This window comes from Ovis canadensis, chromosome 3, assembly GCF_042477335.2.
Source record: "Ovis canadensis isolate MfBH-ARS-UI-01 breed Bighorn chromosome 3, ARS-UI_OviCan_v2, whole genome shotgun sequence".
Taxonomy (NCBI): Eukaryota; Metazoa; Chordata; class Mammalia; order Artiodactyla; family Bovidae; genus Ovis; species Ovis canadensis.
In genome coordinates this window covers 13,114,323-13,131,179 of record NC_091247.1, presented here as the reverse complement: position 1 = coordinate 13,131,179, position 16,857 = coordinate 13,114,323, and the positions used below count along the sequence as shown (strand labels likewise).

The following is a 16,857-nucleotide window of genomic DNA, read 5'->3' as shown; positions in this document are numbered from 1 at the left end:
TTCATGTATTGACCACTTACAATCTCTCAATTTGATTAATACTAATGACAACAGGATAACTCACACACAGTCCTGGACTTTCTGAACTTCACTGTATAACAAGTAATCACTGAACATATAACGTCTTTGGTGCTTGCTGTGTGCATTCTAAATATCAGGCATTTGATTCTCACAACAGTCACTCATGGTAGAAACTGCTTTCAACCACTTAACTACAGATGAGAAAGTTAAAGCGTAAAGAATACTCTAGTGAAGGTCTTATGTGATCTGAGCAACAAAACCTGGACTTAATCCTGTACAGTAAGCCCCTTATATACAAACAAGTTCCCTTCCAAGAATGCATTTATAAATTCAACATTGCCTAGCTACCCAACTAACACAATTGGCTACATAACACTGTACTGCAATAGGTTGATAATACATTTTAAAAAGGCAAACAAAAAATAAAGAAAACATTTTAAATCTTACAATACAGTGCCTTAAAAAGTGTAGTAGTACAGTACAACAGCTAGCATACAAGGGCTGGCATCAACTGAACAGGAAGAAGAGTTACTGGCTTGAGGAGGCAGATGAGGTGGGAGATGAAGAACTGAAGGATCATCAGCAACAGGAGATGGAGGGCAAGCTGCAGTTTCACTCACGCCTGACGATGATGGCCCAAGTTCCGGTTCCTTGCTGGAACCAGACGCACATTCGCTTCTTTGAAAGTTCACAGCTTGAAGGTTCACATGTAGGGAACTTACTGTGTAGTTTTATCAGCCTCAACCATCACACTTCATTTCTCAGAGCTGGAAGGAGAAGGGAAAGATCCTCAGACTCTGGCCAGATGTCTAAGTCTCTACGTCTTTGCTGAGGCACTGAAATTAAGATCTGGTCCTAGCTTTGCATGTCCAGAAACTCAACTTTTTTTTCCCATAGGAGAGCACTTATTCCATTAAGTCAAATGAACTTGCCTGGGGTGAGACTAGCAATGATAAATATAATTGTTGACTTTGTTAATGATTTATTTTCAAGGAATAATATAATCTGCTAGTGGACGAGATTCTTGTGACTTTTCAGCTTAGGTTTTTCCTATAGGTAGATTTATGCAGCACATCAAAGAGATAACCTTTTGAGGTTGTTTTGGGGGCAAGGATACATTTATATATTTTCAGCATTTTCTCATGAATGTGAGTAAAATAATTTTAAAGTAGTAGAGTGCAAGACAACATATACTAAAAAGCAGAGGTCTCTTACCCTACATTTACACACCTGTGTGTTTAGTTTGACCTCTTCTAGTGATTCACACCTCTCTGCTTCTAAATAAAGTGGTATATACTTATATATCTATGTGCCAGTTTTTATTAATTAAAGATAATCTTTTGGCTCTTTATCATAAAAGATAAAGTTTTATCTTATTTACATTACTGCCACTCTTCCTTCTTTTCCTCAATTTTTTGATGATATTTTAGCTCTTCAATTAGTTGCTTTTCTGCTTTTAAATGATTTGCTTCAATCTACAGTCTATCAACTTCAGACTCCACTTATCTTCCTCACCTCTGCACCTCCCCCCCCCCAAATTTGGAAAGGTATATCTTTATTTGCATATTGTCAAGATTGAAAACACACAAATTACTGGTTGTAGGCATAGTTAAGTCTTCCAAGTAAATGCTAAAAATCAGTAGACAACATTAACATTAGTCTAACTGTGTAAATTTTTATCATGGCAGTGCCAAATCATGTGTTATGGTTTCATTTATTCTTTAGTGAGTCCAGTGTTCCACACACCAAGATAATATCCCTAACATTAAGATAAAGAATCAAAACCATTTTAAGGCCATCTCTCTTGGTGCTTTCTTTAAAGAAAAGCTCACAGGAGCTTAAAAGATAAAGAAAATTTACGTTTTCCAGTGTCTGTTCTTTTGTCTTTATTTCTTCATGTATCCTTTTCCATGTCAGTGATATGGCTCAAACTTTATGCTCTTATGATTATATTATACATTCAAGCCAGTGGTCACACACAGACATCTACATGGAGGTATAGAAGAAGGTGAGAGAAGAAAAAAAAAAAGATGGGAAGGAAGAAATATTGAAAAAGTCCCTTCATGGGGAAAGGGTGAGAGAAAATCATCTTTGAGAAGGAAAGAGTGTCAAAGAGTATAAATTTATCCATCATGAGGATTAAAATGTAATAATATAGAGTCCATTTTCTCTCAAGCAAAGCAAAACTGTATTTGAAAACTGATTATATGAAAAAATAGTTATAAGCTGTGGTAGTATTCTTCTGACTTTTTCAATACTCATCTCTATATCTTGGTTATTTTCCAATATTTTAACATTATTCTCATCAGAATCTGAGCTCTGCGGATCCTGTTCAGACAACGTGGAGAGATCAAGGATGCTGATTCTAGAAGACACAGAGAGGAGTAGTTCGTTTAGGAGAGAGATGAAGAAATACACGTATATAGATTTAAACAACTCAAAACACCAAACTAAACTGAAATTTGGGAGAGAAACAAAACAAAGGGAAGAATTCCTGGAACGAGATAGGAAAACATCTCAGATTTCCCAGTTTCCACCTGTACTTTAGGAACATACAGAATCCTGAAGAAAGGAGAGAGATAAGTGTCAAACTCCAATTGTGCTATTCTTATCTTTCTTCTTTAATGAAAGCACCAAGGAACATATAGTCTTCCCTGTTTTATCAATATCTGAATGTTACAGATATGTTTTATATATTACTTTCTTGATTTAAATTCTATTTCTAGTCTTTTCCCCTATGTTGATGAATCACAAAGGTTGAATCTGAGATGTATAAATCTGAACCTCTTTTTCTCTGTCCCAAGAATATATCTTCAACATTCTCACAAAATAAATTGGGTCCCCTGTCCCACATTTCTTGCACCTGGGGGCCGAAATGTCTGTCCATACCCTCTCCAATTACATGACTATATTCTCCATCTAAGCTTTATTATTTTCACTCAAAAACATATCTTTCTGCGTCATCATTGTCAATTCCTCCATCCCATTGCTTTTTTTGACTATGACGTTTGAACCTCACTCTATTCTTGGTATATTTTGAGTACCAGTATCACATTGCTTTCTACAAGAGGATTATGTGTTTACTTATTTCCTATTCCCTTCTGTTTACTCTTAGGGCACAGTGTAACCTTAATCACACCTTTTCTTTGTACTTAATGTACACTCAGGTTAGAAAATTTGGGTGGAACTGTGTTTCTTCTCCACATTCTCACAAAACTGCTGCTAAGTCACTTTAGTCATGTCCAACTCTGTGCGACCCCATAGACGGCAGCCCACCAGGTTCCCCCGTCCCTGGGATTCTTCAGGCAAGAACACTGGAGTGGGTTGCCATTTCCTTCTCCTCTCGCAAAACTAGGGATTCCCTTTTTGTCATTTTCCATAAAGGCTTTTCTGTAGAACAGCTCACCCCAGTGATACAGCGCCATTTACATGCCCTCATTCTGGGATTCTACCAACCCCAGGAGACTCCAATTTTGTTCAGATGAAATATTATTTAGAATGGGCTGAGCCCTTGTATCTTCCTTTATCAACTGGGATGGTAACACAAGTGGCTCCTCCTTCTTCCTTATATCTAAATCTCACTGAGGCTAAGACTGTAAAGCATCTAAAAATAACTGTGCCTGTAGGGAAGGTCTATCCCTTAGGGGACACAGTGGCCTTGCATCACATCAACAGTTAGACAAGAAAAACCTTAAGGGGAACTCAATTCCCATATCAGCATCTCAAGAAGAAATACACATATATAGATTTAAACAACTCAAAACACCAAGCTAAACTAAAATTGGGGAGAGAAACAAAACAAAGGGAAGAATTCCTGGAACGAGATAAAAAACATCTAACCTAGCCTTTCTATAATTATCAAGTGTTTGTTATCAATGCCAACATTTTAACTCAGCTGAATTAATGGCAAGACATGAGGCTTTATGATACAGCAGTGGGACAACTTCAGATGTTATCATGGTTCCATTCTGCTCGCCAATGACTTTCTCAGTTCCTGCCCTCACCCGATTAAATTCTTTTGATGGATTTCATTTAACCATTTAGCTCTCTGGTTCACCTCAGAATACTGGATTTAAACACATCTGTGTGTACAAAACAAACAGAATGATGTAGAGCACCATAATGAGATTATACGAATATTGGGGAGATTCTTGGGAATGCAGAATGTTGAGACCAAGACCAACCATGGGTTGGGTTGGGAAATTTATAAAATTCCATGAAGATCTTCTATCCCGTTTCAGTGATTTTTCTCCTGGTGATGTTTTTTTGTTGATGTAAACATTTACCTATTAGGGGCTTCCCTGATAGCTCAGCTGGTAAAGAATCTGCCTGCAATGCAGGAGACCTGGGTTCAGACCCCAGTTGTGAAGATACTCTGCAGAAGGGAATGGCTACCTACTCCAGTATTCTGGCCTCGATAATTCCATGCACTATATAGTCCATGGGGTTGCAAGGAGCTGGACACGACTGAGCGACTTTCACTTTCATTTTCACCTATTCAGTCCAGTTCAGTTCAGTTCAGTTGCTCAGTTGTGTCCCACTCTTTGTGACCCCATGGACTGCAGCACGCCAGGCCTCCCTGTCCATTACCAAATCCCAGAGTTTACTCAAACTCATGTCCATTGAGTCAGTAATGCCATCCAGCCGTCTCATTCTCTGTTGTCCCCTTCTCCTCCCACCTTCAATCTTTCCCAACATCAGGGTCTTTTCAAATGAGTCAGTTCTTCACATCAGGTGGCCAAAATATCAGAGTTTCAGCTTCAACATCAGTCTTTCCATCTTACAGAAAAACCCAAATGAACTTTTTGGCCAAATCAATACTTGCCAGTTTTTTCATGTTTTGAAGGAGGAACTGCCCCTGGAGATTCATCCTCTTCTTTTCTTTTCTTTCTTTTGTTGTTGTTCAAATGCCTCTGCTGGCATTCAAAGTCTCCTGGCTTACAGTGTTTGTCCTTCATCGCAACCTGACCCATCGTCCGATGAACTACCTAATTTTATTCAAGTCTTCACAAATTGGCTTCTAAAATCAATGATAAAAATCTCACCAGACTATTTTGTAGAAATGGAGAAAAGCAAATCTAATATTCATATGGACTTGAAAGGAACCATGGGTACCCGAAACATTCTTGAAAAAAACTGAAGAACAAAGGCGAAGGACTCATGTGTTTCTATTCCAAAATTTATTTTGAAACTACAGCAAGTTTCTATTTCAAAATTTATTTTGAAACTACAGCAATGAAAATAATATGGAAGTCCAGTGGTTAAGACTTCATACTTTCACTGCCAAGGGTCTGGGTTTGATCCCTGGTCCAGGAACTAAGATCCCAAACAAGCCACGTGGTGCAGGTAAAAATTTAAATAAATAAACACTTTGTGAAAAATACACTTAAAAAGAATATGGTACATAAAAAATGTTAGACATATAGGCCAACAAAATATAGTTGAGAGTCTAGAAAAGACCTATTTATCTTTTCAATTGATTTTTTTTTCTTTCTGCTGAATGTGTCTTAGTTGCAGCATGTAGGACATTTTGATGCAGTACACAGAATCTCTAGTTGTGGCACATGGGCTCAGTAGTTGCCAAGGGCTTAGTTGCTCCATGTCATGTTGGATCTTAGCTCCCCAACCAGGGATCAAACCCATGCCTGCATTGCAAGGCAGATTCTTAACCACTAGACCACTAGGGAAATCCCTGTCAATCGATTTTTGACAAGCAGTGGAGAAAGGATCATTTCTTCAACAAATGATGTTGAGGAAACTGAACAAACACATATTAAAAAATAATAAAGCTGAACCTTTGTCCTACACTCTGCACAAAAATTAGCTCAAATGGATTAAATGCTTAAACATAAGACCTGACACCATAAAACTGCTAGAAGAAGATAAGGAAGAAGGCCCTTCATATTGATCTGGGCAACTGTATATGACAGTGGCTATATATGACAACAAAAGCACAAAGAGCAGAAGTAAAAGTCAAGTGTGACTGCATCGGACTAAAAAGCTTCCGCACAGCTAAAGAAACATTGAAAAGTCAACATACAGAATGGGAGAAAATATTTGCAAACCATAATCTGACAGAATTCAATAACAACAACCAAAAACATCTGCTTAAGAAAAACCAATACAGCATTGTAAAGTAAAATAAAAAAAATTTTAAAGGCAAAAAAAAAGAAAGAAAGAAGCATAAGGTCTGAGTAGAGTCTTTTTAAAAAGACATCCAAATAGCCAACAAGTACATGAAAAGGTGTTCAACATCACTAATCATTGAAAGTGAAAGTGAAAGTCGCTCAGTCATGTCCGACTCTTTGTGACCTCATGGACTATTCAGTTCATGGAATTCTCCAGCCCAGAATACTAGAGTGGGTAGCGTTTCCCTTCTCCAGGGGATCTTCCCAACTCGGGGATCGAACCGAGGTCTCCTGCATTGCAGGCAGATTCTTTACCAGCTGAGCCACAGAGGAAGCCCAAGAATACTGGAGTGGGTAGCCTATCCCTTCTCCAGCAGATCTTCCTGACCCAGGAATGGAAACAGGGTCTCCTGTATTGCAGGCAGATTCTTTACCAACTGAGCTATCAGGGAAGCCATCGGGGAAATGCAAACTAAACCCACAACGAAACAGCACTGCACACGTTTGAATGGCTATCATCAAAAAGACAAGTGTTGGCCAAGATGTGGAGAAAAGGGAAACTCTTGGGCACTGATGGTGTAAATATAAATTAGTATAGCCACTATGGAAAACAAAAAAAATTTAAATATAACTACCATGCAATCCAGCAATCCCACTTCTGGGCATATCCTGGCACTCCCATGTTTATTATAGCGTTATTCAACATAACCAAGATAGGGAAACAACCTAAGTGTCAATCAATGGATGAACAGGTAAAGAAAATGTGATACAAATATACCATGGAATATTACTCAGCTATGAGAAAGAAGGAAATCCTGCTATTTGCAGAAACACAAGTGAACTATGAAGACATTATGCTACATTAGGTCAGTCAGAGAAAGACAATGCTGTATGATACCACTTATATGTAGGATCTAAAGAAAATAAAATCACAAAAACAGAGTAAAATGGTGGTTACCAGGAGTTGGGGTTACAGGTAGAATTGGGAAGATGTTGCTTAAGGGAACAAACCTACAACTAGTAGATACATAAGCCTTGGAAATAATGCACAGCAGACTAAATATAGACAATACTGTATCATAAACTCCTAAATTTCTAAGCAACTAGATCTTAATTGTTCCCACCACAAAAGAGAAATGATAATTATATGCTAGAGGGGATACTGGTAATCAAACTACAGTATATAAATGCAACAAATGAACACATTGTACACCTTAAACTTACACAATGCCATATGTTAATTATATATCAATTAAAAATGTTTTGATTATCACTGTAAATTTAAAAGATCACAAAATAGAGGTCAATGTCTAGTTCTTAAAAATCTAAGTATGACCAATTTATTTTATCTATTGTTTAAATAGTTCACTGTTTCCTGTATTATGCAGCAAAGTATTTAGCTTGCATTTTCTTCATATATTTTACTTTAAGAAATGTAAATTAAAATTAACTGAAAATATTAATATACAAAACAGAATTCACATGCATCAGAATAAGACATTCATAACATGAGAAGCCCATGGAAACTGGGGCTCAGGTGTGGAATAATAGAATCATGGCCCCCGTTTCACACTCACTTCTGGGCATATATTCACTCACTTAATGAAAAAGGTAAGAAATTGACATCTCTATTTACCCAAACTTCTCTTCCACTAACTTTCTCACATACACCAACCCACTCCCCACAAACCAGCTCACAGAATTCAATGTGACTTAATTAACTTCACTGTCTTTGCTTTAGCTCAGAATTTCACATCATTCCCATATTTCTGCAACTGGAATTACATAACCCAGGCTTAGTGATGCACTTCTATCCTCTGAAGATAAATGGCCAGAGGGAAAATTCTGGAGGCTTGCTAATGAGGAAGCCCTGAGCATGTGCGGCATGAATGTGGGAATTTTCACAGCTGTCAGAGCACCAGATCAACAAGAACTAAAACTGGAGTTCCATAAATTGCCCAGGCCATTCCCCGCTTTCACCTCCAAAAGCAGCCCTGCTCAAATCTGCCCACTTCTTTCTTCATCTAACAAACATGACTGTTTGTTGTTGCTGTTCAGTTGCTCAGTCATGTCTGACTCTTTGCAACCTCATGGACTGCCGCACCCCAGGCTTCCCTGTCCTTCATCATCTCCCAGAGCTTGCTCAAACTCGTGTCCATTGAGTCAGAGATGCCATCCAACTATCTCATCCTCTGTTACCCCCTTCTCCTCCTGCCTTCAATCTTTCCCAGCATCAGAGTCTTTTCTAATGAGTCAGCTCTTCACATCAGGGGCCAAAGTATTGGAGCTTCAGCTTCAGTATCAGTCCTTCCAATGAATATTCAGGGTTGATTTCATTTAGGATTGACTGGTTTGATCTCTTGTGGACCAAGGGACTCTCAAGAGTCTTCTCCAACACCACAGTTCAAAAGCATCAGGCTAATCAGGAGGCCACTCTCCCTCCTCTAAGCAGCCTATGGAATGCACTCTTGACATCCTTGTTGCGAAGGCTGTACACAAAAGGGTTGGCCAAAGGAGTAATGGACGTGTACATCACAGCAGCCACCATGTCCTGATCCTGAGAGTTCTGGGAAGGAGGCTGGAAGTAGACCCAGATGATGGTGCCATAGAAAAAGCCAACCATGGTGAGATGGGACCCGCAGGTGGAGACTGCACGGCGGCGACCAGCTGCTGAGGGCAAACGTAGGATGGTGGCCCCAATGCGGACATAGGAGAGTACAATGAGGGTACAAGGGCCCAACATGAGGAAGCCTCCCTCCAAGAATATGGCCAGCTCATTGGAATGGATGTCAGAGCAAGAGGCTCGCAAAAGTGGTCGGTGGTCACAAAAGAAGTGGAGAAGGCGAACGTTGCCTTCGGCATCCGCAGCCCAGGAGAGAGGCAAGAGGAGACCCACATGCAGCATGCTGTGCACCACAGACACCACCCAACACAAGGCCAGTAAGCGGGCACAGCATTGGTGATTCATCACTGAAGGGTAGTGCAGAGGGTCACAGATGGCCACGTATCGATCCAGAGCCATGACAGAAATAACAAGTGTGTCTGTAACACCAAACACATAGAAGAAGAATAACTGGGCCAGGCAGCGGGCAGCAGGAATGGCTGGGTCATGAGTGACCAGATGGGCCAGCAACTGGGGCAGAATGACTGTGGACAGCCCCATGTCTACAACTGAGAGACCACGGAGCAGATAGTACATAGGTGAGTGGAGCCTGGAGTCCCGGGAGATGAGCAGCACTAAAGTCACATTCCCCATCATGGTGGTCAGGTAAATAGCCAGGAACAGGACAAAGAGGACAATGGGGGGGACTTCAGCTCCTGAGAACATGAGAAGCAAGAAAACTGGAGAATGTGAAGCATTAGGGGCACAGCCCATGATGAGTGACAAAGAGCCCTCCTGAAAGAGTTTGAATCAAAAAGCAAGTCATGGGTCATAGGTTACAGCTCATAACAATTCTAGTCTATTTATGTATATTCTTCAAGCTCCTTAAAGACTTAAATTCAACTGAGCACTACAGCCCTTCCTAAGGCTATGACTTTACTCTCTGAATTTGTTATAGAATTTTTTCCTTTCCTTCTTCCTTTCCATCCATTCTAATGGGTTCTTCTGTGTAATCCACATACCCTGATAAAGTCCCTTGTACTATAAAAACCCTTCATTCAATATTGTCTTTTCGCCCAACTACCAATTATTCCTTCCAGTGACAAACTTCGCAAAAAAATTTCTATACTCACTGCCTCTAGCGCCTCATCTTCTAATCACACTTCATCACCTGGCCATCTTCATGATTATTTCTGTATGAACCTGTAAGGAATATATGTATTATTTAATATGTAACATATGAAGAAATGGATCTTTATAAGTAGTTGGTTTTTGTAGCAAAATTGCTTCAGGTTGTCATGAACTAGCTTGTTTTTCCCTTTTATTTGATTTGGTTTGTTAACAGGATCATCATTTTCATCGATGGACCAAACCAAAATCAGGGGGACTCTCCCCATCATCTCCCCTATCCAATCACTCCTTGACTTCTTTTCCCTTACAGTAATCACCTACCTATAAAATCTTCCTCTTGTAGCATCATATGAGCCCACTGGAGAGCACCCACAGGTAATGACTGCTGCATTCTTCCCAGAAAAGACTAATTCAAACCCTTGCTCATCCCTCGGAACCCTCCCTCAGGACTGACATCGGACTGTATCCCTCCAGACTTAATTGTCTAAGATTGTCTAACCCAAACTAGAAGCCTTTCAAGATGACACAGCTCATGCACCCTCCTTGGATCTAGCTATCCCAAGAAAAACTCATAATCTCATTCCAACAAATTCTGGAAATACAGCCTTCTCAAATTGTTCTCCATGCACTGGCAGGAATTGTACGTGGACCCTCCCCAAATGTTCATTAAGGCCTTAAATAACACTTTTAGATGTATCTTCGTTTCCAAACTTGTTTTCTTAAACTATCTTTTCATCATCGATTTTTAATATAATAACATTGTGACCAAATAATTCAATCTCTATTAGATTATTTCTTAGAAGCATTTTGAGGCTCACTTTGTGAACTAAAATGTGGCTAAATGGACCTATGGAATGCAGAAAGTGGCCCCACAACAGGCTCGCAATTTTTAGAATTGACAAGGCATTCTCAGTGAATGATGGATTATTCACCTAAATACTGTACTATATGTATATATATTTTTTTAGTTCAGTTCAGTCACTCAGTAGTGTCTGACTCTTTGCGACCCCATGAACCGCAGCACGCCAGGCCTCCCTGTCCATCACCAACTCCCAGAGTTCACCCAAACCCAAGTCCATTGAGTTGGTGATGCCATCCAACCATCTCACTTTCTGTTGTCCCTTCTCCTCCTGCCCTCAATCTTTCCCAGCATCAGGATCTTTTCAAATGAGTCGGCTCTTTGCATTAGGTGGCCAAAGTACTGGAGTTTCAGCTTTAGCATCAGTCTTTCCAATGAACACCCAGGACTGATCTCCTTCAGAATGGACTGCTTGGATCTCCATGCAGTCCAAGGGACTCTCAAGAGTCTTCTCCAACACCACAGTTCAAAAGCATCAATTCTTCGGTGCTCAGCTTTCTTTATAGTCCAACTCTCAAATCCATACATGACCACTGGAAAAACCATAGCCTTGACTAGACAGACCTTTTTTGACAAAGTAATGTCTTTGCTTTTCAATATGCTATCTAGGTTGGCCATAACTTTCTTTCCAAGGAGTAAGCGTCTTTTAATTTCATGGCTGCAGTCACCATCTGCAGTGATTTTGGAGACCAGAAAAATAAAATCAGCCACTGTTTCCACTGTTTCCCCATCTATTTGCCATGAAGTGATGGGACTGGATGCCATGATCTTCGTTTTCTGAATGTTGAGCTTTAAGCCAACTTTTTCACTCTCCTCTTTTACCTTCATCAAAAAAGCTCTTTAGTTCCTCTTCACTTTCTGCCATAAGGGTGGTGTCATCTGCATATCTGAAGTTATTGATATTTGTCCCGGCAATCTTGATTCCAGCCTGTGCTTCCTCCAGCCCAGGGTTTCTCTTGATGTACTCTGCATACATATATTTTAATTGTGATCTACTCATGTTACACAGCACCTGAAACCAGAACCCCGTGCATCAAGAAGCTTAACTCTTCAACACATATTAACTGAAAACTGCCAGTTCAGGATGTTAGAAAAGTATGGCAGATATGAATTTTTAAGATGTGAAAATACTGTGTTATTTTTATAAAGCAGATATAATAGATATTATGACTACTTTATTTAGGATAGTGGGTGCCATCTTTGGGGAAGGAAGAAAGGTAGAGGATAGCATAAACAAGTAGTATGGGTTTTATTGTATCTGTAACAGTTTATATTTTCAAAATAAGAATTGAAACCAAAAAGGGAGAATGTTAAGCTTTGTTAAAGTTAGATATTAAGTGTAGGAACTTCATTGTCTTGGTCTCACTATATTTTTCTATATTGTGAAACTTTTCCAATTAAAAATATAAACAGTAAAAGCAAGGATAGCAACTGAGATATGAGAATATTTTCCTATATTTTCTTTATTCATTCCATCATAAGACTAAGCACACCATTCTAACTCAAAATAACATCCACCATCATCAAACCACACATTCAGCATCAGGACATTTAAGCCAGTATATCACGGAGAATCCAAAATTAGGTAATATTCATCTTAGACCTGGGAGGCTCAGGTTTAGCTTCAAAATAATTTTCCAAAGCCTTATGAAAAAAAAGATGTCACAATACATGTGCACTGAAACTGTGAGACCTACAGTAAGCCGATGAGCCACAAAGTGTTCCTAACTTGCTTTCCTGCAATCGAAGGTATGTTCCATGTTTCCAGTTACCATTCCCATTTCTCTTCTCACTCGAATAAGTTCTATGGTGATTTTCTGATGGAGGGTCTTTGCTTAGAGTTTGATTCTAAAGATCTAGATTGAGAGCAAATCTTTAGGCAGGACTCTTATAATAACGGGGAGAAATCTTAAACCAAATTGTAAGAAACACAGGTAGAGTAACCATCACTGCCTATGTTCCTCTGGCATCAGGAACTTGGGACTAGGTTAATCATAACACTAGGTTGATGCTATAGCCTCTTCATTGGTCTGAGCATCACGTTCTTGCTTTCTCCTTTGGCTTTGAGTATGATTAAACGAGCATTAACTTACTATTTGACTCAGAGACTAGAATATTGATGATAATTCATACCTACTTCTATGAACATTATCCATCACCTCTCCTTGTCACTCTTCACCTAAGATAACCAACCTCCTGAATCTCAGCTCCAAAGCAGCCTGCTCAAATCTGCCCACTTCTTTCCTCATCTAACCAACATGGCTCTTTGTTGTTGTTTGTCAGTCACTCAGTCATGTCGGACTCTTTGTGATCCTGTGGACTGCAGCACACCAGGCTTCCCTACCCTTCACCATCTCCCAGAGCTTGCTTAAACTCATGTCCATTGAGTTGGGGGAGCCATCCAACCATCTCATCCTCTGTCACTCCCTTCTCCTCTTGCCTCTTTCTTTTGTTAACATATGCTTATATTTGTTATATATCTGCTAGAGGTATTCTGAGAATATTATTAAGTTTCAGATGATCTGAAATTGGTAAAAGAGTAAAAACCTTTAAGTAAGTTGTGGTTATCTGATTTTATGCCTCAATATTATATTACTTAGATTCACTGATATTACTGGCTATAGCTGTTTATTTGTCTTTCATTGCTATGTAACAGCCTCTTGTGTGGATACACCACAATGTATTTAACCATTCGCTGTGATGTGTATTTGCGTTGTGTACTTGTTTCTGCTATACAGTATGGGCCTAGGCTGACATAAGTTTATATATCTGTGCTCCAAGTTTCTAACTTTTTACGTGACCAAGTGTCTTGACTTGTCCAAGTCTTGTCCAAGTCTCAGATTCCTTTACCAAAACATGGACATAGAAACTATGTTTGCAAGGTTGTTAGAATATGATAAAATGCCAATTAGTGTTTTTAAATTGTAATTTATATCTTATGCTCTATCAACTATTTGCTCCATTTCATGCATTTAGTATAATTACAGTCTACTTACAAAATAATTCATTCAAAGTTTTGTTGCCAAGGTTATCAGTGAACAATCTTCACCATATACAATGATATTTAACAATGTTATTGTTAGTAGTAATAGTAGTAATAATAAGTAACATGTCTGGAGTTCTTGCTGTATGCCAAACACAGCACAATGCACTCTACATGTATGATTTATTAAATCTGTACTGTATTAGACACTATTTTATTCCTCACTTGACAGATGAGGAAACTGAGGCAGAGAGATTAAGTAAACTAGCTTTAATACTCAGAGAAGGCAATGACATCCCACTACAGTACTCTTGCCTGGAAGTTCCCATGGATGGAGGAGCCTGGTAGGCTGCAGTCCATGGGGTCAGAATAGTCGGACACGATTGAGCGACTTCACTTTCCCTTTTCACTTTCATGTATTGGAGAAGGAAATGTCAACCCACTCCAGTGTTCTTGTCTGGAGAATCCCAGGGAGCCTGGTGGGCTGCCGTCTCTGGGGTTGCACAGAGTCGGACACAACTGAAGCAACTTATCAGCAATAGCAGCAGCAGCTGTAATACTGCACAGCTAGTCAATGACAGAGCTCAAATTATAACACAGAGAACTAGACATCCTGACTATTGCTTCTCTCAACTCTTCTTCATTTTCCTTCTCTACTTATGGCATTATTAACCACTATCCATCCCCTATTTTCTTGACATTTGTTCTCTTCTAATCTTACTGCTGCAAAACCGTGAATTTCATCTTACTTCTCTCAATGGTTGGTTCTTTTCTATCTACTTGTTTTCTCTTTTCTCATTCCCTTCACCACAAAGGGTCCCCAAGAGCAAACCTGAGAAAACATGTCTATTCCTAGAGCCTTATTGACCAACTTAATACTGACTATTCATAAATCCATATCTCCAAACCTAGCTGACCTCACTGCTACTGTAAAGAGCTAGAGGAGCCATGCTATAGTTCTGATAAAAAAAATAAAGTTCATAAGGAAGCAGAGTATATAGGGAGGACTAAGAATATAGATGAAGGAACTAGAGAGAACAGTGAGGATTGGAAGAGAATATGAGAGGCAAGAACCACCCAAAAAAGCACAAAAGGAGGTGGTATATGGAACAAGGAATAAAATATAGGTCTAATTACTACAAATCATCCACATTGGAGACTTTTGATAATTTATAAGAGCAATTCCCAAGACTACTTTTCTCACAAAGCACAGTTGTTACTTTATATAATGATGGGCAACTGTAATCTGTGTCTTTGGAAATGTCTGAGAAGAGAGAGAACAGAAGGATTGGGTTTTAAAAGATTCATCTGATACCTGAATTTTCCTATAATTCCCAGGAAATAATTTTGGCTAGATCAAAGGGAGAACGTAATCACATGATCCAGAAGATCATTTACTTATCATCCACTTATTGATTAATTTGTCTATTATACAAATATTTCTTTTCTGTGATAGGACATTAAGACAAACTATACAGACTCTGTCATGAAGAAACCACGGTATGGAAAGAAAGTAAGACCGATATTGGATGAAAAGCAGTGTGATAAGTGACTAACATAAGCAAAGGGGCTTGTGGTACTTATTTGGAGCAGGTCCGGTCTCAGCCTTAGGTGAGGTCAGGGATGGGATGAGGTGAAGAAGAGATTCCTAGGAGTGAGCAAAATCGTAGCCAGGTGTAACATAAAAACTCTTCTGCATGCTGCGTCACTTCAGTCATGGCTGACTCTGTGCAACCCTATGGACTGTAGCCTGCCAGGCTCCCCTGTCCACGGGATTCTCCAGGCAAGAATACTGGAGTGGGTTGCCATGCCCTCCTCCGGAGGATCTTCCCGACCCAGGGATAGAACCTGTGTCTCTTATGTCTCCTGCACTGGTAAAAGGTTCTTTACCACTAGCATCACCTGGGAAGCCTCTTCTAGTTGATACCAAAACTGTCCTCCATTCTACTCAGTGAACAGCTGGCATGCTGTTATGAATAAACTGAATGTGATATAACTAACTATGTGTGTGCATGTGTGGTTACATATGTGCATGTTGTATATAAGCTTCATGTATATGACAAAAAGTCAGAAAATAATTATTGAAAAGCAGAATTTACTCTCAAATTGGAGTTTCCTCTAAACTTTTGTTCCTTGAGGTTCCTTAGCTCTAAAAATAATTGTGTGGTTTCCATGAAGAGATGATTGAAAGGAATGCAGAGTGTCAGGGACATAGAAATGAAGACACAATAGAGAAAAGAATTAATGAGAATGGGAAGCAAAGTAAGAATGCAAAGTAGTGGGAAAGGAAGGATGAAAACATAAGATGAAAGAGTTACAGAGTGAACGGGTGAATGGAAAGAAAATAAGGAAATAAGAGGAAGAACTTTTGAAATGAAAAGAGAGAGAAACACAATTAAGGAGGGGAAACTTTTTAATGATTGGGACAGAGACAAGGAGCAGAAATAAAGATTTGGGGGAGAAAGGAGGAAGGCATGTGGATGACCACTAGGAGAAGGGTGGGAATGTGAAAAGAATAGGAGAGCAGAATGGAGGGGGGTCATGAAATGGTACAAATGAAAGAGAAGAGTAGGCAGGTGTGAGAAATAGAACATCAAGTGGGAATGAACAGAAAGGAGGGCTAGTGAGAGAGATTGTCATGGGGAGGAGAGAAGGGAATGGGTGTGAGAACATAAAGGAAAAAGGATGATGTTAAACAGGTTGTGTCCAGAGTGAGAGAGGGGTTATTGATATAGAAAGATAAGAACTGATCAGGAGAAAACAGGGGCTAGTTTTCCCACTCACACAGTCACCTGGCATAAAGCACTTTGACCCTGGACTTTGTGGCTTCAGCCTTCTGGCAGAGATCAGGGATCTGGCCATGGTGCTGAATAACAGATCCGTGCATGGGGCTGGAAGTCAGGACTAGGGAGGTGAGGTGGGATTTAGAGATTGTGGGGCCCTAGAGACCTCTCCTCTAGAGCCACCTGGGGGAAGTCAGGTATATTCCTTGCCATTGCAGAGAGCAAGAAAGTATGGACATACTCTCAAGGGAAGGCTAAATGCACTTCAAGTCCCTGGCAACAACTTCATGCCACTGATCCTGATGGCATGGGAGACAACTTGATCAATGTTCAGGCAACACAAATGGCAG

At 39.7% G+C, this 16,857-nt stretch overlaps 1 protein-coding gene across 1 annotated transcript; it reads right to left on the bottom strand.

Annotated features, from left to right (window-relative positions):
- Positions 1 to 8,571: 8,571 nt before the first annotated feature.
- On the bottom strand, positions 8,572 to 9,525 carry LOC138438037 (olfactory receptor 1B1-like). Its single transcript, XM_069586281.1, has one exon. The coding sequence runs from the start codon at positions 9,523 to 9,525 to the stop codon at positions 8,572 to 8,574; it is 954 nt and encodes a 317-aa protein (XP_069442382.1).
- Between the last annotated feature and the right edge of the window lie 7,332 nt (positions 9,526 to 16,857).

Coding starts and splice junctions, on each gene's coding strand:
- LOC138438037 (XM_069586281.1), bottom strand. CDS start 9,525: ATGGGCTGTGCCCCTAATGCTTCACATTCTCCAGTTTTCTTGCTTCTC.